The following is a 23,009-nucleotide window of genomic DNA, read 5'->3' as shown; positions in this document are numbered from 1 at the left end:
CGAGCTGCTGCCATTCCAGTGTAGCGTCCAGCAAACGAGCTGCTCTTTGTAAGTACCAATGCACATGTTGCTTACTTTATGACAACCACAAGAGGTGGATGACCACTGAGAACCCCTTTCTCCCTTTTGGAGTACTTGCTTTTGAAATCTCAGCTGACGCTCTCCACTGGGAACACAGACTCTTTGAGCCTGTTTAATTTAGGTTTATTCAGATTTCACGGACATAGATATTACTTTGGGAACTTATGGTGACTTGATGTTCACCATTGTCATAGTTAATATCCAGCTATTTATCTCGAGTTGTTAGTTACCTAGACCCTTTTTCCGTACTTTCAGTGATCCATTCACGGTTACGCAGTTCGACACTGTCCGTGCACCCGGCGAGATCTCGCTGTCTTGTGACTGGGTGAGTAACAACAATCTTATAGCATGAGTATCCTTGTGAAGATAGTTTTACTTATAGGGTCAAATTCTTACAAAATGTTTTTTTTATATATCATTTCAACCACACAGGTGATTATGATCCGTTTCTGTCTCTTACGAAGAGCAGCTCAATGTACTCTCATGCGTGTGTATTTAATGTTAGTCTTTCAAACGTCCCCCAGACCTAATGAGTGTATCCTTTATACTTTGTAGGAATTGCAACTGGATTTTGATGAAACTAAAACACGTCCTGCCCTGAAGATGGATTTGTATTAATCCGAAACGCGTAGGCACTGAGTACATACTAGGAGTGTCTTTAGGAACCCTGAGTAGAGTGAAATAAACTACTCAGTAGTGGGGCTACACCAAGGTGGTGATTGCCCCCCATATGAATCCCCCTACCAATGATTTTATGTGAATATATACTACATATATATGCGCTTTTCTTTACCTAACAGGTTTTGTTTGAGTGATTTACTCAGCTCAAATTTAAGTTTGTCCCTTGTGTTTGAATTACTGATCTGTATAAACTGAACTGTGAATACAAATGGTACTAACACACTCCAAAGGAGTAGTATGCTAAAGAATATATTTTTATACAATAAACTGTCTTTGTTTGGCTATTTTGCATGTCGGACTTACTCTGTCTGCCTTTATCACAGCCTGACGTAGTCTTGTCTGTAGATTTACAGATGTTTAGAGCTCCTGACATACTATTAGCTCTTCTTGAACTATTTATTTTGCAATAATTGTTTGAACCTGAATCCCTCTATACCCCACACCTCCCTACCGGGGTCTTTGGACTATACTGGGAATATACACTACTTGGGACTAGTTCCCACTAGGAGTGCAGCAGAGGGTTACCAACTTGCAAAAGTCGGTGTGTGTTCTTTGTTTCATTTGTGCTGAACCTCGAGTGGCCTCGAGTTTCTCCCACCTGCACCTGAAATATATGTACCATAGTAATAGATACCGTTAAAGAACCCCTTTGGGCTACCTAAATACTTTTCTTGAATACTTTTGATTCTTTGGAGTGCCTCCCAACCCAGCTCTTTTCTTCATGGTTGCAGGTCAGACCAGGCCTCCTCAGTATCCGAGGCCCATGTCATGGCCCTCAGCTACTGTGCATGTGTTGGCACTCCTGGACAGAGCCAATGTTTTAAAATGCAGCGTACTGCAAGAAGCATGCAGAGCCCCATCAGCTTTTTAGAGTCTCGGCCCAGCCCAGGAGAGTCGTGAAAAAGGCACAGCAGTGGAGACGGGGTAAAAGGAATATCGAAAATTTCAGCTACAGCAGTACAGATTGCTTCCCAGTACTGGTTCAGGCGTGGGCAGGACCAGATTATATATATATATATATATATATATATATATATATATATATATATATATATATATAAATTGTGTTTTCTGTCCCACATCTCAGGCATCTAGGTGAGTGGTCTTATGACATGCGGTATAATCGGATTGGAGTGTAATGGAATATATGTAACACCTTTCAATTGAATCAGCTTGAAGCGAGAGTTAAATGATACATTGTGAGTATGTGCACACATACGATTCCCACACTGGTCCGATATATCCACCCGAGGGGTGGCTTTGTCTTGCAGTATAGCATGTAATCTAGATACCTTCCCTTTGGTGGAGTTGACATTAAAAATGCAGCTAGTATAGGGTCGTCGGGGGGGGGGGGGGGGGGGTATAGTGGGGAAATTGGGGTATTTTAGTTCAAGAAATCTTCGGAACCCTGAATATTGGAGCCACACTGATGGTTTCCGACGTAAGGTCTCGGCAGGTCTGGCCACTCTACAAAGGTGCCCTGATCAAAGCTGTCCTGAATAGTTCCGTAGCCCAATAGCGCACTATGGACTGGGGGGTGGAGGGGGCATCTGGGAAGAAGTTCCAGACTGGCAAGGTACCATGAAAGGGGTAAGAGACTCCAGTTAATTTCCATATTTTTGTGACTGCCAGGGAGGTGCTGCCGACAGGGTCCAAAGAGTCGAATCCAAAGTTTAGGGGGGGGAAGAGAACCATGGATCTAATGTCTCTTTCCCTAACTGCCTGGTGTTCAAGTCTGACATGTGGGGGGAGTAGGAGGGTCTGCGGTGTCGAACCAGTACGACGCAAACTGGGCCTGGGCGACCATCCAATATTTGGCTAAATCAGGGGTGCCAAAACCGCCACTTCTCTTGGGAGTGGTCAATCTGCCCAGTTTAAGTCTGATGTGTTGATTGTGGTGGTTGGTGTTCAGAAAAAGTCATTGCCGGGCCATATAGGTAAGTTGAGCGAACGATACCAGAGTTCAGGAAGCACAACCATCTTCAGAACACCGATTCTTCCTGCAAGCGACATAGGGAGCCTCGCCCAGCCCAGACATTTTTAAGTAAGTGTCGACAGGTACTTCTGGTAATTTTTCTCCAACACTGTTGCAGACTGGAGCGCAACCTCAACCCCAAGGTAGGCAAATCTGTATTGTGACCATGCAAATCCCATAAGGTCGGGCGGGGGGGGGAGGATTGCAGCTATTTAAAAGTTATTTCGGCTCTGGCTATTCTGTTTTTTTCCACATAAAACAAATAATATGATAAGCTTTTACAACACAAAAACAGACCGTTGCTATAAAACACTTGCACGCATGTCCCTCAAGAGAATTCTTCCCCGAAAAGAAAATGATGCAACTATACCAATTGCCTGAACTACGTGTAACTCTTGTCTAACAAGGTCTGCCATTTGATACGCAACCCTATCCTTTAGTGTAGATGCGCCACTGTCCACCTGCTCCCTATCGGAACGGCAGACCTAACATATTAGACTAGTACAGTCTTATCGCCCTCTCCACCACTAATGAACGTGCGTCCTATACACCATAAAAATAATCCCTCCTGCCCCTAGCGCTACTGTGCACGGGTACACTCGTGTGTCCTTTTAGGAGATTTTTCAACTCTCTCTCTCTCTCTCGACCTCGGAGTCTCCCTTTTAAAGACCAGCACTTTGTCGGAGGGAAGGCAGAGCCGGACCAGGTGGACCTTCAGGAACTCAAACCTCTACGTTCTAGAGCTCTTCGTACTGGCTAATGGACACTGTCCCACACTCTGCCAGAGCACGACTGGAATTCCCAGGCCTGATCGATAGGCTGCTGGGGCCTCCAAAAATGAATCGGTGGTTGCCTTAAATTCGCCAAAAAATGTAAAAAGTAGTCAAAAAGGAGTGTACGCTGGTGCAAGAAGTAATGCAGTTTTATTCAGGACCCAGACACAGCTGGAACAGCAAATTCAAATGGATCACGGAACAGAACTGCATGGAAAGGTGGTGTCAAAGAAATGCCCCTCAATCTAGAACTTCTATACAATGCAAAATAATTGGCATTCGTGATCATGCAACATGAAAAAGTCTTCCCCACAAAAAGTTGATGTGTGTTCGTACTTTGAACCCTTATAGAAAAGCATAAATTGTTTGGTAATTGGGTCCACAAACCTTCCCACACCGCCCTCAATTACACCATGTGACGTCACAATCGACCTCCAATTCCCACAGCACAAAGTTAATTCATTGAAACATTTGAGACGACCAGCAGAACTTTACTCACTTGTCCTGGTGGCCTCATTCATCCTGGTTCACATGAGAAGCGCTTACCACCATGTCATCGTCAGAGCCTTGAACCACGGATGCACTGTTACACAAATGTTGCATATCAAGGACATTCTAGCCCTTTTCCAGGCCAAATGTACTACAGGGCAATTTGAAACCGCTGTGGTTCTTTTCGGCTCCATTAGAAAATCACATTTTATAAGTGATTTTGAATTATAAAATGGTCATGCATTCATTGCTTGTTGGTGGAACCTGCGAGCTCTAATCTATGACCTCGTAAAATAACAATAATTGTGTACTTCTTCTTTCAGCACTGGCCTGGGATCAAAGACTCTGCACTAAATCACCAGCCACAGTGGGTTTTTCAGCACGTAAAATGGTAACGCACGTTTTCTACAAAGGAAAGCCGTTTAGGCCTAATTACAGTTTTTTGTCCTACCAGTTTGATTATACTTGTCTGTGCCAATGTATTTATGGATTAATTTTATTATGGGTTTTATTTTGCAAGAATCAGGATGAGCCCCCCCTCCCCTTTACAGTGCTACTCTCGCAGCTGAAAAGTGTGCTACTTTTTACCCCGTTGAGCTTGCATCTTTATTACAGTAGACCTTCCGTTGCAAGGGAAAAAAGAGAGCATTTTTGATGCCACATGAGAGTAGTTCCCCTTGATAGAGTGGAAGGATTGTCTGACCCGTTGCACCTTCCTCGTGTAGTCAGGAATGAAGCCGATTAGAGAGCCATTATATGATTGGGCCGGTTGCCCTTGCCATCTTCAGAACAGCATCCCTATCAAAAATGTAAGAGCATTGCTATGACTGTCTGTGGGTGGGCTCCCGGCACTGGTCTTCCCGTAGGCATCCAATGAGCCTGCTCGACAGAAAACAAATTGGAGAGTTTATTTGGAGCCATGTGTTCCACCAGCCATTGCTTCAGGAAAAGTTACATGATGGGTCCCTCCTCTTTCTCCGGCAGCCCCAGGATACAGAGGTTACGGACCTCCTCTCACTATCCTTAGCTCTGCTCTCCAAAATCTTAAGCTTCAGACACCATTGTGAATTGTTTCTCCATCTTTCTTGCTGCATCTTCCATGTCTGAAATCCATTGTTCAGTCTCGCCCATTCTTGATGCCTACTTACGGACGTCTTGATGCAAAAAGGACACCTGCGATGATAGTCCATTAATCTTTTCCTCCACCGAAGTCCGGGACTCTGTGATTTCCCCCGTAATGTCTTGTGAGTGAAATGGCCAGATTTTGTACAGAGGCATTGCTCTTCATGCTGGATGGTGTTGGCCAGGCCGCTCGTTGCAGACTGGTCTATCTTACATTGCTGCACGGGTTTCTTGTCCTTTGCCATATTCAGATGGGGAGGTAAGGAGGCCTCCCCCCTGTGATGGGGTACTGCAAAGCCTTCATCGGTTCTCTTTTTGCAGATGGCCAGCACCACCTCTATGGGCATCTTCCCTTCACATGTAGGCAATTCGTGGCGTTTGCGCCCTATTCTACCCTTCCGCCTTGGCCAATGTCGGCTATAGCCCCCCCCTCCAACCCATCCTAGGCAGGGTTTACCTCTTCCTCTTTTTACTTCACCCCATGTCTTAAGGCCCCCTGAGAGGGCAGCTCCTGCCTGGCCTCCGCATGCTCACCTGTAACAAAGCTCTTTGTCACCTTCTACAGGGTTGCTGAATAACATGCATTTATTTGATACTCCAGCCAGCTGTGGCCCCATATCTCTCCGTTAGAAGGCCCCCTCTGCGCCTCAATGCTTACGGTAGGCCTCATCGGGGTGTGAGTAGTCCTTCCACCACTTGCAATGCTGCCACCAATAGTGCCAGCTGCTGCCATATGCCCTGGTAAGTCAATTCGCGCCAGACCTCTGGCCACAAGTTTAAAACATTATAGATCATCTGCAGGCTCCCATTCTCCTCTGATGGCCACAGGCAGGCCCCAGATGTTACCCCACTTACTTGCTGGTTGTTTTGTTGCCCCACTTCTACTCCAAGCTCCGCTCCAGTTCTACCACCGGGTGCCATAGTCCAGGGAGAGACCCCACCTCTGTGTTATTGCCTTGGAGCTCCTTGCCCTGTGGAGCCCTGCTTGCCAGGCGGAGGGCGGGCACACCGGGGTGAATGCGCCTGATTCACTGAGATTCGTTCGGCACTGCCACTCTGCTGCCACCACTGTGTCACTGCCAGGTGCTGTAGATCCAGATTGCCGGGACGTAAACATGCTCCGGCTGACTCTCAGCACCTCAGTTCCTGCTGTTTACCGGCTGTGTCTTTTCATGTCTGTCCTGCACCCGCCTCCTTGTAGTTGCCCCAGACAGTCTCTCAAGGTGCTGAGGCGTCCTCTGCTGAATCCCAGACTCCACTTACGCATGGGCAAAATGGCGTGCGCACCTGTGCGTATGCTGCTTCAGGCCTTAGCACTTTTGCGCTTCAAGGCCTCATTTCACAATGGAAAGGCAGCAAGTTGTTGGCGACTTACTCCGCTGTTTGGCGCAGTAAGTGTGGTTTCAAACCATAAAACTCCAAGGATATTTATAAGGATCGTGACGGCCTCGCAGAGCACCGAGCGATCACAGCTGCATCTGTCTGCTGCTAGACCACCCCCCCCCCCTCCCCCCTCACCAGCACGGACATTCATTACACATGTAAGAGGACGATGGTGCTCCAAAGGTGAAAGAAGGCCTGATACCTACGCAGCGGCCCAACACTTAGGAGAGGTCCCCTGTACAGCGGAACTGGAGGCTCTACCAACGCAGAGGCCTGCACCCCCCAGGATGCTTGACATGTGGTAACCGACATACAGCGACTAACTAAAGACACAGGCAATCGACCCCAGAAGCTATTATCTTTATTTTTTTTTTGTTTCAAACTAATGAACTGCAACTTCAGAATTTGGGCCCGAGGGGATGACGACCACTAGGATGTCATCCTTGGAATCACACTAGGGGTTCAGGGTGCCTCACAAATGAACCCTGGTTGTTTTGCGAGCAGAATCTGCGGGCAAAGGGCCCAAAGAACATGTAGGTAGTTTGGCTGGCTCCAGGGTGGGGTGGCAGGGGAGGAGGAGATAGGATGTGCTTGGTTGGGGCGGTGGGGGGGTTCGGGTGAAGTTCAGTTGTAGGAGAGGTTAAAGGGAGGAGTATGTGGGCGCTGTCGGGGGGTTTGAGGCCCACGAATGACCAGACCGAGGTGGAGTAACCCAGAACTATACTTGTACACCTGCTTAAAGATTCTCACTCTTAACGTGCAGTGAATAAATCCCCCGGTGAAAAGGAAGAAGCTTGAGAGGTTCCTAACAAACCATCGCCCAGATATATTAGTTCTACAAGAAACACACCTTAGACAGTCCGCTAGGAATAAACTCAAGTTGCGGTATTACCCCCTAATTGTCCAAGCAAATGCCATGGGTAAAGTGTCAGGGGTCTTAATAGCCTTTCGGCAAGAACTTTCAGTGCAGATTATGGACACAAACGTGGCGGGGGATGGGAGGTTCTTGTTCCTCATTATTCAAGTGAATATGACCCTCACTGTAGTGTCAATATATACGCCCCAAACTCAGCCCAAGATGGCTTTTGGAGATTAGTCCTCACACGCTTGGAGAAATCCGGTAGGTTGGATTTTAACATGACCTGGGACCCTCGGAGGGATAGAAGCAACTATGTAGTGTTTAGCCAGGCCCCACCAACGCAGTCCTTACCCTTGATGATGACACATCTGGCGCTGCAAGATGTTTGGAGGTCACTTCTGGGACAGGACGTAGGTTATACCTTCTACTCTCATGTTCACCATTCCTTTGCCCATATAGACTACATATGGGTCACCACCATACTCTTGTGAAAGATATCACAGATTGACCAATGCACAATTGCACTCTTGGATCATGCCCCTATCTCACTTAGACTGAATCTCCAGCACCACCAGAGGGGTTTCTGGAGTTGGAGGGTCCCTAAGGATCTTCTAATGGATACGACCCCGCAAGAGGAAGTAGAAAATAAAATCCAGGCCTATTTTGCTACTAATTCCACTCCGGATGTGTCCAAGAATACTCGTGGGATGAACACTTAGGGTGCTTGGAGAGCTAACAGTTCCCCCTAAGTTACTAGGGGAATCCAGACATGGACCCCTTGCTCCCTATTCTTAGAGAGGCACAGCTCCTCCCTACTGATGAGGTCCAACCAGACCGAAACACGTGTCTGGGGATGCTGTTGGTACTCTTGTTCAGAGGAGAATTGCCTAGCATTTCGGTGCTGGACTGCCCCAGGGCAGGACAAAGACTGATATGTTTGGGATATTTCTTCTCTGTGAAAGATGGTGAGCTAAAGACTCTGGGTAAGTCTCTCGTAACCAGGACTAATGTCTGGCAGAGAGACTCCCAGGACCCCCCTTTTCAATTAGCTCTCCAAGCACAGCGGCGGAAACAACTGCGGGCGTAGTGGCAGAACTGGAAAGATAGGACAATACTGGTAAAAATGTCCTCTAATTCCAGCCATAAATTGCAAAGGGTTTACCGGACTGCCAGATGGAAACTAGATCTCCTTCAGGCGCAAAAGGTGGAGAAGGACCTCCTTTCACTAAACCGCCGATACCATGTGAAGGCCAATAAGGCTGATAGACGTTTGGCCAGACAACTTAAACAAAAGCAGGCAGAGCAGACGATTGGGATTGTGACACCCCAAGGGGTTAGGGTAAACACTGCTCAGGACATTGCAGATCTTTTTGTCTATTATCTGATCTATATAGCGCAGAGTAAAAGTCAACAAACTGTTGGGACAGTGAAGCCGTATGTAGGTATACCATATGTGTAGAGTGCTCAGGATTATCGGAGCACTCTGCACATATGGTATACCTACATTCGATGTTGCCGTCTCAACTGTCCCCAGGCGAGAGGGAGGGACTGGAAGCGGACAATACAACAGAGGAGGTGCTTCATGTTATTAAAAATCTCGCTTTGAACAAATCCCCGTGCCCGGACTGCTTCTCGGCATTATTCTGTAAGACATACCATCAGATCCTCACGCCCAAGCTCACCTGCTTGTTCAGCTCCTTCGGGGATAGTGGTACCATAACCCATACAATGGAAGAGGCCAAGGTGGTTCTTTTTCCTAAACCGGCCAAAGACCCTGCACAGTGAGGATGATATCGACCCATTGCCCTTATAAATATAGAGGCAAAGATATGCACAAAGGTACTAGCCAATAGACTGGAGATCCTCTTACCAAAACCCATTCACCATGACCAACCTGGGTTCATTCGGTAGAGGCAGGCGCATGAAAACATTCGAAGGGCATGTCAATGACATATTGAAAAGATTTTTTTAAAAAGGGGACCAGACTATTCTGCTTTCGTTAGATGCTGGGTGGAGTGGTCCTTCTTGTTTAGTACAATGGGGGAGATGGGATTCAAGGCAGCATAAATAAACAAGGTCCGGGCGATCTACTTTCGGCCGATGGCCCGCCTCCTGATTAATGGCTGTATCTCTCAGCCGATCATGATGCAGAGGGGCACTAAACAGGAATGTCCCCTCTCCTCACTATTGTGTGCCATACATCTTGAACCCTTTTTGATTAAACTGCGGATAAGCCCAATGATTCACAGGATCCCTTTTTGCAAGAAAGAACATAGTGATGGCATATGCTGACGGTATGCTCTTTAACCTAACGGACCCGGGAAACGGTCTCCAGGGATGCTCAGTGAAATTGAGGCATTCGGAAGGTGGCAGGCCTTAAAGTCAATGTATCGAAACTTGAAATATTGAACCTTTCCCTGAAAGGAGAGCAACTCCAACTTGTTAAACTGACGACGCACTTCTGCTGGGTACAAGGGGGCATCAAGCTATTAGGTGTCACCTTGCTGCTGACACTACAAGGGCTATACAGGGCAAACTAATAGCCATTGTTGACACAATTTAAGCAGCAATTGCGTGCCTGTGTTCCATTATGATCGTGGTTGGGGCGGGTGAATGTAGTTAAAATGGTAGTCCTCCCCCCCCCCCCGGATCCTATACTTTTTCAAGGCCCTCACGATCCCGTTCCCACAACCTTTTTTTCACACACTGAATAAGCTATTTACATCCTACATTTGGAACAACAACCCCCCCCCCCCCCCCATACCATGCACTGAAGGCATTGATAACACACAAAGGTGGATTGGGTCTGCTGAATTTTCAAGTATTTAACTGGGGTACTCAACTTGGAGTAATCAAGGATTGACACGAGGATGACGCAAATAAGAGGTGGATAAAAATGGATAGGGCAGTGGTTTGGGCCCCACTGGGGGAGGTACTGTGGCTACACAAAAGGGACGGACCTCTGAATATGCACCTCTCTGAAATCACAAAACTAGTGGAAGATACATGGAATAGAGTTGCTAAACCGTATCAGTTCACATAATTTCGTCCCCCTCCACGCCCCTCTATGGCACCCCCCCACCAATTTACCCCAGGAAGGGAGCAAGGTGCCTTTTCCTGCTGGAAGATGCGGGCTGCACAAAACTCGGGGATATGTTCCAGGGGGAGGAGATCACGCCCTTCACTCGGTGTAAGGCAGAGCTCAGACTGACTGAGGGTGACCGACTTCCATACTACCAGCTCCGGCACTGGTTGTTGGCTCTGACGAATAGGGCAGCCGCGGCCAGACCCATTAACTGCTTTGAGAAATTCCTAACAATAAATGCAGGGGACAAACCCCTTCTCTCCAACTTTCATGGGGTGGTTGTTGGAGAAGGGCTCAACACTAAAGTATTTAGTTAAGTGGGAAAACTTGCTGGGTGAACATGTCTTGGAGGAAGAGTGGGAACACTTATGGAAAGATCTACCTAAACTGGCACAGGCCACCATACAGATCAGGGAGTTCTGGTACAACTTTGTTACTCAGTGGCACTACACCCCGGTATGCTTATACCAGATATACCCCTCGGCCTCCCAGTTGTTGGAGGAAATGTGGAGGAGTGGGGTACTGGATGCATATTTGGTGGAGTTGCCCGAAATTGGGGACATTCTGGGGAAATATTAATAGTCACATGCAGCTTATGTTTGGAGTTCAGTGCGCCAGCTAGTTGTGAGACATTCTCATTTAAGTTATGCCTTGTTTGATAAATCTGTACGTTTTCAAAATACTAATAATATTTAAAAATAAAACAATACTTGAACACTGACATTGCGGCTGAAATCTTTTGCCTCTACACCTTTAATCAATCCTGAGTGCCCTTTTTATTTTTTAATAGTATGCATTATCTGTGGTTCTTTTACAAGTTTGGGGCGTCAGTGTTTTTAGATTAGATCATTGCATTTGTTGTTTTTATTGAAGTCCCTATTTTTTTATAGTGCAGTGATGGTCTTTTATTTTGGTACTATTGGTGTCTGAAGATCTAGCCTGCCATTGGCACACTTTACCAATAGAGGTAAAGTAGGAATACCTTTTGGACTTTGCCTGTTTCACTTTTGTTTGGAGTTAGTGCTGGTTTAGTAGTAACGTGGGTCTGAGTAGGCGGTTTAGCTACTGTTCATCCCTGTACTCCTGCAAAGCAGTAGTCCTTCGACCATAGAGTGGGAATGCTTGGCTGAGACGGTCACACCGTTTTCGTGCCTCGACTCTGCCTCCAATAATAACAAAATCCCCAAGCGTGTAGAAAAGGGTGTTCGGACAGGTGTAACATGTTTACACGTGTCTACTGTGTATTTGAAAAAAAAATGTTATGCTCTGGTGCACTCTAAAATAAGCCCATATATGTTGATTACTAGAACAAGCTTTTCGTCCTTAAAATCTACACAGTGCCTGCTTAAAATTGTACTATCTCTTGCAGGCTCCATTAGAAAGCAGTCTTAATAGTTGCCAATCGTAGATCTTGCAGGTAGAAACTTATGCAAGACAAGCTGTCTTTACATTGACACAAACATAGTTCTGGTCATTTATGTTGTATTACAAATGATCATTAAGTTTCAGTCCTTAACGTTCCTATTTGGAGCTGAATTTTGTGTCTGGTTTTTATCCCATTGACTGGCTGCCCCCTCCTGAAGATCCAAGTGCAGTAACAAAAAAAAAGGTTTTCGCTGTCTGGAGTGTGTGTATAATATAATATTTTATATATATATATATCTCTTTCCCCCCTCTACCCCCCCCCCTCCTCACCCCGATTGTTAGGAAGTTTACACATCTGTCCTATGAGCAAAAATGTGTTTTAAAACGGGGACTCAAAGTGTTAATGGGCTCCCAGGCAGCCACAGTGGCTTTTGTGCTTTTATTGCTTTTTTTGTATGATTTAGAATGTATTGGTGTGTGTTTTTCTTTTTTTTTTTTTTAAATGTATTTTTTCTTATTGTTTCAGAGGTCCCATCTGGAAGTATTTGCAGTCTGCTCAGTATGGAAGAAGCGGAAACCTCTCGCATTTTGGTTCTCCAAATATCTTCTTCAACCCTGAACCAGAAGAATTGATATCTTTGGATGACACAATTTCTGCTTCAGCTGATGAAGATGTAGATTCTGCTGTTCTGTATGGAACTTTACGTGGAAATGTAGTAGGCCTACGATACTACACTGGTGTGGTAAGTACTAGGACTCTAATCCCCCCTTCTGTTCGCATTCTCCTTGATCTATCCGCTGTTTTTGACATGGTCATCCGTGCCATCCTGCTCAATCGTCTCTGGGACAACCTTGGTATTAATGATCAGGACCTGGCTTGGTTAACTTCCTTTCTCCCGACAGCCTCTCAGCTCAAACTGGGGTCCTTACTCTCTTCTATCTCGCTCTCCCTACTTGTGGTGTTCACTCCCTGGCACCTCTTGCCCACCACATTGCTACTTTCTGCTCCAATTTTCAATGCTATGCGGATGACGCTCGGCTCTCTTTCAGGCTCCTCTCAGCCACCTTCTTTATTACCAGACTGTCTGGCCACCATTCAGGAATGGTGTGCCACCAATGATTGTAAGACAGAGATCCTCCTCATTGGGACACCCGCTGTCTCCTTTTCTCTCGCTCTATGGCCGGCCACTCTGGGCCCTCTTCCTGTGAGGCTATTAACCTTGGTGTCATCTTCAACTCCACCCTCTCCTTCTCTCCGACATTTCTAAGAAGTCAAACTATCAGCTGCACCTCCTCAGAGGTATGTTCCTTTTCTCACTTCCCCCAGAAGCTCACTGTATCCAGAGCTCTGGATACAGTGATCACCCTCTGAGCTCTGGCCCAGGCTCCTGCATGTCCAGTTGCCCTTGCCTCTGGGCTCCCCAGCACTTATGGGTCTGTATCTGCAACCCTACAGTCCCTTCTCTCTGCACTTATGTGCCACCCGCTGGCTGCACGTGTGAGTTAACTGCACTTCCTCCTTGCCTTCCCCACTGGCACGTCACCTCTACCCTCTTCCAAGCACTTGCGCGATCTGACTGACACAAGGCCTAGTAAGATTGTTATTCTGTCCTCCCTTGTGCCCCCCCCTTGTCTTGTCACACCTAGTAACATTTGTGTACAGGTGTGTTATAAATGCCACCATCATATCCTATGGGAGCAGTGTCAATGGGCTAGTTTGTGGTTTCAAATGGCATTTACCGTTCTTCCTGATCTCCCATCCACAGCTTGTGGGAATATTGTTTGCAACCAATCCCTCGTGTGGTTCCTCCTTGGAAGGCTGCACAAACCTTGCATGTTAAAGTGCCAAGTTGATCTGGGCATGTGCTAATCTTTGAGGATTGTGGGTAGCCATGGCAGGGGGATCAAAATACAGGCAAACAGCCACTGAGATCAAAGGGTGATCTAGGTCAAAACATTAGCAACAGTGCTTAATTTGTAAAGAAACATTTATTGTATTGTAGTCATTTTATATAGCTCCTTTTCCCATTTGTATGACCTCTCAAAGTGCTTTGTGGTAGAAACCCCTTTGGGGATCGAAGTCCAGATATGGGAAAGTTCTCAGAGGAGGCTTAAGGTGTTTGTGTGTGTGTGGTTTGGACTTGGGAGGACTGGCTATTCTTCAAGAGGTCAGGCGTCTGGATGGGTGCTGAGGGAGGTCACAACAGATAGCTAGTGCAGGAGGGTTGATGTGTACCCACCTCAACCGAAAATGTGTTGTAGGTTGTCGCTGTATTCTAATGGCAGATGTGTTGAGGCAAGTCTGGTGTTTCGCTGCGAAGCGGTTATGTGCAGCTAGACCGAATTTGTCATAGTGGTAGCTGCATTCTAAAGTGCATGGATGGATAGCCGTGCCTGCGGCAGGTGTCCACCAAAGTGGTGCGTTTATGCACACCTTAAGCTCAGATGGAGCTTATCTTTGTGGCTGTGTCATCTGATTTTCTGTGGGAAAGAGAAAGCCATCTAGCTACCTGTGTCGACTTTTCAAGGCACTAAAGACCAGCTACCCTCAAGTCTACCAAGCGCAATAGACTTTCTGTCCTAGAACATCAGAAAGGCGGGACCAACAGGCTTGCATAGAAACTAGGATAATGGGATTCTCGAAGCGCAATATACAGGTTAACTCTACAGTCTTACTACCCATCTTCCAAGTTCTACAAATGCTAACCAACAGTCTACTAAGTGCAATATTGCAGATACCTGCATATAAACACTGTGCGTTACAGTGGCTAACCTAAGCAGTTATAAGTGCAATGGAGGGTTACCATCATATATCATATATCGTAGAGCGTCGTGGGCGGGCTAAACATTATAAGGCGTAAATGCTTGAAGTGTAAAACATGTGTTAACCTGCGGGTGCTTTTTTTTCTAGTTGCAGTGCAAGGCTACCCACATATCTAGGTACAAACCCATGGCTGTCCTTACAGGTATTGTAAGCGTATAAGCAGGCTAATATCAAGAAACAAATACGTTGGTAAGTAAAATACTTTCGTAAAAACTGCATTCGGGTAAAATAAATGAAACAAAACCAACACAAGGTAAGTAAATACTTGGCAATATTTTTACAGAGGCCTAACACTTAGGGATGTAATTCTTATCTAGTTGTAAGTGTCTCAGAGTCAGATTGGAGGGCACCACAGGTAGGCATAAGCTACAAAAAGTTCCAAGTTCCAGAGGAAGTCTTCTGTAACAAGTAAGTAACAGTCTCCAGGAGAGAGGAGTTGTCTGAGGGATAGAGAGGGGGAGGCTAGAGGAGATCAAGACATTGAGTGTGTGTGTCCTGCAGAGTGAGTCAGGCCAGAGGGGAGGGTAGAAGGGGAGAGGGAATCGCAGAGGTCGCGAAAGAGCACAGAAGAGGAGCGGGGAGAATCGAGATGGATGTTGAAGTCACCAAGGAGGAGGAGTTCAGTGGTTGAGGCCAGGAGGGAAGAGGAGAGGTCTACCCACTCAGAGAGAAAAGGGGTGGTTTGAGCAGGGGGGGCTGGTAGAGAGTAGCAACAGTAGGAGAGTGGCAAGGAGAGAGGAGAGGGGGGAGAGGGGAGAGGGGAGGAGAGGACTACAGACAAGGCATTCAAAAGGGGAGTAAATATTAGTGGAAATGATAGTGGCACAGCAATCCACTCAGGAAAGATCAGGGCTACACCCCCTATGGGCCAGGTGGATCAGGGCACGGAGAGGATCTTTTAGCCATTTAGCCATCAGGGAGGAGAGTGTCAAAGTGACAGAGCTGGCCGTGAACCATGTCTCGGTAACACTGAGGACATCAAGGTCCAGTTCTTCCAAGTGATGGCAAATGTCAGAGCAGTGTTTGACAGCAAAGCGAGAGTTGAGAGTGGCAAGATGAAGAAGGTTGCCAGTCTTAAAGACCTTCCGGGAGGTGTACACATCAGAGGTATGCCCTGCGGAGGTGTGGAGTGAGCCCGCAGTGGGACGGAGGAGGAGGGAAGAGAGGGAAAGGAAGCCAAGGGAGGAGAGGAGGGGACAGCCAGAGATGAAAGGAAGTTGATGAGATGGGGGACCCGCCTATCGAAGAGGAGATTGGCCTGAGGGCCTTGGACCATGACAGTGCCATTTAGGTAGACATTAATGACTCTGGAGGAGTCGAAGGAATCCATGAGGACTTCCCAACGGGTGCCACCATTAATGGGAGCAGAGGAGACAGGACAGAGAACAGAGGTCATATGAGGGGTCAATAGATCTGGTGAAGGAATGACAAAGAGGCTATCAGTGAGGGTCTGTCTGGAAGAGGCGCTGGAATAGGTGTCGGCGAACGGGGAGACCTGGGTTGGAGGCCAAATATCATTTTTAAACTACTTCTTCCCAGACTTGGTGAGAAGGGAAGTATAGTTGATAGAGAAGCAGTTGGAGTAGATAGGAGAAACAGACAGGGCCATGAGTAAGTAGAGAGAGGAGGCAGTGGGAGGGGTATGCAAGCACAGCGGTATGGAATGGTCACTGGGCTAGCAGGTTACAATCAATGGCCAAAGTTAAATGCAAAACACACTCAAATTTGACTTTCAGAAGTTAAATGTGAAGGCACAGTAGGTATAGATTCGCAGTATGAATCGGAAGTTAGAGGTGAGTGCAGAAAGAAGTACATTTGAGAGCATAGCAGGGAGAACTGAGAACAAGCAGAGAGAGAGGGCAATCGGAAGAGGGAACTAACCCATGTTAAGTGAGGGAAGAGCGTCTTGGTAGTCCAGTATCATAGCGGAGTGAGGCAGCAACCTGGGGGAGGGTCGGGTTGTGCCACTAGTGTCATGTGGCGTCCTGGTAGCGGACAGGGATCAGACAGGGGCCTTCGTATTGGGCCTTAGTTGCTGGTCCCGCCTCCCGGTGGCCCTGATTGGGTAAAGATGGTAGTCGGTGGCCAATCACAGGTGGCCAAGCTGCAAACAGGACAGAGCCAGCCGATGGAAGTAAAGGAGCGGCCATCTTTGAAGTTGGTAAAATACAGGGCTCATACACAGAATAAAGCCAGAGCAAAGCACTGTGCACACAAGTAAATCCCAATTCAAGGGTTGCAGATGTTTGTTTTTCAGGAAAATAAAAGGCAGTGTCGTGCCCGCAATCAGGAGATAGCAAGGTGATGGACATCTGTAAAGCAGTTCTGGAAATGCAGCTAATGGTGTAGAAAACACAATGAAGGACCCTTGCAGCCCTAACTTCAAGTGGTAAAAAGCCCACAGCCCAGCACTTTCGTCGTTGTATGGAACAGGAAACGGAAACAAATCTTTTTTGTAATCTGGGGTCCCTAACACTGGAGGTGTGCATATTGCCTCTTTCAGCTTGTTAGTCATTTCTCTTGTCTACGTGAGTGGCGTTGCCTCTCTCTGTGCTTCTTTCAGGGCGGTGATAAGTGAACATGTGTAGGTACTGTAGTAAAAAACACATGCTCTGCAATAGTTGCAGAAGCCGAGGAATTGCTGTAATTCTCTCATTGATTTAGGCTGTGGAGTAGGATTGTTTGAGATCTTTTTGGGGCAATGTGCCTCCATTTTTGGAAATCAACTGTCCAATATACAGCACTTCCTTCTGACAGTACTGGAGTTTGCCCTTGTCTACCTTGTGCCCCTTTTCCACTCGTACTGTGAGCATGTGTACTGAGTCTTTTCAGCACTCTTCCTCTGGCTACAGACGAGGATATCAACTACGTACTGCAAGAGTGCTTTCTGTCTGAAAGTTCCCCAAATCCATCTGTATCACTCTATTAAAGATGGTGGTAATCTAGTGTTTCCATTTCTGATTGCGGTACATAAAGCTGGTCAAATTTTGTGAATCTGGGTGTAATGGTATTGAGAAATTTGTTTTTAAGGTCAATGACAGTGAAACAGGTGGCTTCTGCTGGGATGCCACATAGGATCGTTGCAGGGTTTGCTGCAACAGGGTATTCTGCCTCTACAATGTTGTTAAAGGGTGTAAATCCTGGATACAACATCATGACCCCCCCACCCCCCGTTGGCCTTGAGCACAGGGTACACTGCAGTGTTGCATGGAGATTCTGATGGTACTAGAATGCCGTTGATAGTTTCATAAATGCCCTCATCTGCTTTTTTGGCCAGGGGGTATTGTTTGACCCTTGGCAAGATTGCTCCAGGTTTCAATTTGATCTTCACTCCACCTATGCTTTTGAAGCACCCCACATCATAGGGACTTGTTGTCCATAGAGTGTCGGGTACCTTGGCCAGATCCTCCTCCCAGAATGTTGGTGGTGCCTCATTGCCCTTTTCTGTGCAACCTCTCTGTATGTGATGCGTAACCAGAAGCGCACACTCATTACCAACATAATTTCTGCCTCCCCTGTGTCTTCTGAAAACAGCTCCACATCTGTCAGGTGTGTTAGCCTGCATCCCTCTGCCACTGCAGATATTGCCTGCCATGCCTTCCCTTCGTCATCAATTGCGTGCACTGCAACCCAATCCTCTCTTGCCATAACTCCCTCAATGTCTACAGATACAATTGTGTTCCCTCCTTCTCATCCAATAGTGTCTCTGGTCTGAAAGGTACTCACCGGGTCTCCTCCACACCTTCCCTGCTATTCCTGGCAACCATGCAAGGGCCGTATCTTGTCCTGTACTGGAACAATTCGGGGTCTGATGGTCCCCCACAATATTCTTGAACAATCTTACCGTGAGCCTGGGTATTCCTGGTGTGGAGCATACTATGCCATTGTCTGTGAATGAGATGGTCATGTTCAGTCTGCTCATTATGTCGCGTCCCAATATGTTTACAGGTGCTTGTAAGGGTAAAGATATTATTTATTATTATTATTATTATTAGTCGTGATTTCCTATAGATAGAGGAGATGTTACCAGTAAATGGAACCACTTCTCGAGCCCCAGAGAATCCTTGAGTCTTCATTGCATCGCCTGACAACTCAAATGTCCCTTACCGGATACATGACCTAGTCGCCCCAGTGTCAACAAAAGAAAATGTTCTGTCACCTATCACCACCCTTATGCAAGTTTCCTCCACGGGATTGGGTGTGACCGACAGGATGGGACACAAGTTCATCTGTGGGCTGTCCTATTGTGGGTATAATGATAAGTCGTTCCCTGTGTAAGGATTGTTCCCCCACTATGGTAACTCCTCCCATCTGGTAGCACATATAAGGTCAAAACAAAGCAAATCATCCCCACATAAGGGTCTGTTGCACAACCCTACTGTTTCCACTGTCTGGGGACACCATGACAAAGTTTTTTAGTATATAAAGGAAAACAGAAATGATTATTATTTAACGAATAAAAGTGGTGTACCACATCTAAATTAGTTCATTAGCAAATTATTTTTATTATATAAAAAGACTTCATTCTCTTAAAAGACTATAGTAAAAAATACACAGGCATAAGAGAGACCCTAAAACAAGGTTTCTTAACGGGACGATTACATACAATACACAAATGAAAAATGAAAAAACAACCAATTTAAATCAAAAACAACGTTTAACATCCAAAATTACACATGCAAAATTCATTTGTTGCATTTTAGATATAACCCAACCTGTTTCTGTCCGTTGACTCATATGTGTCTGACATTCATCAGGGGTAGCTCTTCACAGTATTTACAAAAAATTGTCCCTTCCAGTCCTGGTGGGTGTAGATCTTAACTTGATCCTAAATGCAATCTATAAAAACACATATAGACATATTAAAAATTGTGTGTGCACACCACTTTTCCGTAAATTTTCATCAACATTTCAAGACAAAGGCACCCTGAATTAATAAAGCACCCTATGTATAGTTCCCATTCGGGAACCCAATAGCACCAAAAAATCTGCTATAAAAAAGTTGTGATGCTGGAAATGCATCGGAGGGACAGGGCCTCAGTATCCTTGCCCTTTACTGCCTTTTTATTGTGTGTTCTGTCATATTTTCCGCACAGGAGTTCATGTGGGACTCCTGGCGGTGCAGCTCTCTTTTGGTTTGGTGAACAGACCCATGGGATACCCTTACGGCACCCATTGGTGGGGGGTACAACCCTGTGCCCCTAGTGTATGTTTTTGGGCACCTGTGGGTGGCCCGCTGAGCAGGGTTTGGGCTGGTGGCAGCTCCATGTTGACTTTAACAGGTGCGCTGAGTATCCTCCATTTTGGGGTACCCAGGCCCTGCCATTGGAATCAGTTGATTCCTGATGGAAAACAAGATGGCCCCTGTGGCCTCTTGCTTTCTATTACCTATTGCCTTGTTTCCCAAAGTCCTGGGAAGCCCTAACTCTGTCCCTTCCCCCTGACTGGCTGTTGGGTGGAAGTTCCATATATGGTGTTGTTGTGAAGTCCAGTCCAGACTGACTGGAGCTTTCCCAGTGACTGTATGTTGTGGGTGGTACCTGGGTGAATGGAGTGTGTGACCAATATGCACTTCTTGTTGTGACTGTCTGGTTTCTGGTTTGAGAGACAAAGACTGAGACAGCCCTGCCCGGAACTGGCCTGAATGCAGTGTGTAGTGTTGAATGGCTGGGTACTCGTCCCAATCCACATTCCTTGTTGTGAATGTCTGAGAGGGAGGAGGATGGCCTGAATGCACTGTGTGCCTGATTGGCTGGCTGACTGCATGAATGCCCTTGTATGATTGGCTGCTGAGAGTGACCCAGCAGTGTGGATGAGAGACAAGATAGTATATCTGGGGACCTCTCGCCACTGGAAATTGTTCCGAAGCTGTGTCTACACTTGAAGAGTAACTGGAACTGCTGATCCTCGACGCCCAGCTAGAAGACGAAGACTTGCTGTTGCATTTGCTTTGACCTGATCTGAAAGCTGCCGAACTCGTCAAGGACTGATCCGAGAGAGGACCTGGTAAGGTGCCCTCTTCCCGTGCTCTGAAGGACCATCGAGCACCGCTAACCTTCGCCGAAGCTCCCTGAAAGTTAGACCCTCGAAAGGCTGCCGACCTGAGACGGGACCGCTGAGGAGAACGAAGCAAAGCACCCGTACTTTGCCGCTGTCGAAGTCCATTGCTGTCGACCAGGGTTTGCTGGTTTGTGTAACCGCTGGAGGCCTGTCAAAGTTGTGTTGCCCAGCCGTGGGGAGCGCTTGACGCCGTGCTGCCGACGACCGGAGCCGCCCACTCCTTTGCCTAAGTACATTTGAATTCAAGGACTCCCTTGTCCGCAACGTCGACCGCTTTGTCCCGCCGGAGAAAGTCGAGGACGACCCACGCGCCGAGTAGAATCCGCCAGTGGGTTTCCCGCCACCTGAAGGCCACAAAGACTTCGACGACTCGACGCCCTTGTTGGGCCACAGTTCTTCTGAAACTCTTTGCGGTCCCGAACAATCCATCGCCGAGGTGCCCCGCACACCTCATCCTCGCAGGGCGTCGCAGACGAACACCGCCTGGATCAACATTGGGGTCTCGCCACCGTCGACGACAAGTTCACCATCTTCGACGCCTCTCGACGATCCGTGGCTCCTGCTTTAAAGGGAGTCACTCAAGAAGGATCCTTCGACGTGTCTTCGAAGAACTCTACTCCACCAGGTACGTTGGGCGGGTAAAATCTTAATAGGAGGAAATGAGGCTATTGAACAATATATGGACTGGGCGTGTGCTATATATCTTTATTTTACAGGTTGCCCAGGTGGGGGGGAATCTCCACACAGAACTGTGTATCGGTATAGGCCAGCATTCTGCCTATTGTTTCAACCATTTTACGTTCCTTCCTATCTCTATTACTGGTTTCCTCGTTATTGATCTGTGTGACATTTTAACCGTACAGTTGATGCACTTTAATGAGATTCTATAACATTGGTGGTACCACTTTAGAATTGTATATATTTATCATTGTTGATTTCCGAGTACAAAGTGCGTTATTGTGATCGTGTACATACCTTTGAATATTAATTATATAAAGACTGTGTTTTCAGTAATTCAGCGTGTGGACATTCCTTTGTGGGGTTTCGGGGACTACACTGTACTTAAGAACCAGCCTGCATCACCTCCTGAGAAGCTAGGCCTTGATTGCTCGACTACATTACCAATAATGGAGAATCTTGGCTGGGTTCCTCTGTGCCTCTCCTCTACCATATAGAGAGTGGAAGTACAGACACCCCCCTCCAGTCTTTACAAAAGTATACCTTGAAATCCTCGTATTCCAAAGCTTCAAATGTACCCAAGTACACAATAACATTGTAAAGTATGGAGAGAGGTGGTAATTCCAACTTTAGCAAAGAACAAAGATCTCTTATGCAAAAATTGGCAAATAATCATCACATCATTATACGACAGGCCGATTAAAGGCAGAGCCATTGTGGTTCTTAATAGGTCGGATTACATAAGAGAGTGCAACAATCTACTTGTAGTTGGGAACAGCTATCGGGTCTTACAAAAAGATCCCACTGAGGAAATGGTTAAAACCATCAATGAGAAGGTGTCTACAGCCCTGGAAAATGACATGATTGGAAAACAGGAAGCAGAATACCTAAGAAGGACGAGTGGCAGAGTACCTGTCTTTTACATTCTGCCCAAAATTCACAAGCACCTAACCAGACCCCCAGGGCGTCCGATAGTCTCGGGAGTTAATTCCATCCTGGAGCCTCTATCGAAATTTGCATATTTTTATTTGAGACCTTTTGTCCGGCAGATGAAAAGTTACATCAAAGATACAACTGATGCCATTAACAAAATAGAGGGTGCGAGGTTTGTACCGGGTGAAAATGTACTTATTTGTCTAGACCTCCAATCCTTGTATACTGTCATTCCCCAAAATGCCACCCTTGAGGTGGTAGAGGAAACCCTTTTGGGCCGTAGAGACAACCATCCAGTGAGCAATAGTTTCATCTTTTGGTGCACTAAATATGCCCTGACATGAATTTTTTTCCAGTTTAAGTGCATTTTTTTATCAATAGGTTGAGGGTACGGCCATGGCTCCCAATTTGGCCAACCTATATGTTGAAATAAAAATGTGACCATCTACGCTAATGCCAATCCATATAAAAACAATTTGCGACAATGGTCGCGTTACATTGACGACATATTAATTATTTGGGAAGGCGACAGAGCTTTGGCAGAATTTTATAATCTGGTTGAACCAACAGAACAGGATTTTGAATTTCACTCAAGAAATCAAAGATTTCGATATCAATTTTCCTGTAATTACTGTTTTGAACCAAGCAGGGATGTTGCGAGTGAAACCCTATAGTAAAGTGACAGAACGTAATGCGCTCCT

The 23,009-nt window shown here is 46.5% G+C and overlaps 1 protein-coding gene across 3 annotated transcripts in view; it reads left to right on the top strand.

Annotated features, from left to right (window-relative positions):
* HLTF (helicase like transcription factor) overlaps nucleotides 1-23,009 on the top strand; it is a 1,760,895-nt gene that overhangs the window by 12,084 nt on the left and 1,725,802 nt on the right. For all 3 annotated transcript variants that reach the window (XM_069618321.1, XM_069618322.1, XM_069618323.1), the window contains exon 2: nucleotides 12,340-12,556. In XM_069618321.1, the coding sequence (XP_069474422.1) occupies nucleotides 12,340-12,556 (217 nt within the window). The remainder of the gene's footprint in view (nucleotides 1-12,339; nucleotides 12,557-23,009) is intronic.

Source organism: Ambystoma mexicanum, chromosome 10 (genome assembly GCF_040938575.1).
Source record: "Ambystoma mexicanum isolate Mex_15411 chromosome 10, UKY_AmexF1_1, whole genome shotgun sequence".
Classification (NCBI taxonomy): domain Eukaryota; kingdom Metazoa; phylum Chordata; class Amphibia; order Caudata; family Ambystomatidae; genus Ambystoma; species Ambystoma mexicanum.
This window is presented reverse-complemented; position numbering and strand designations above follow the sequence as displayed.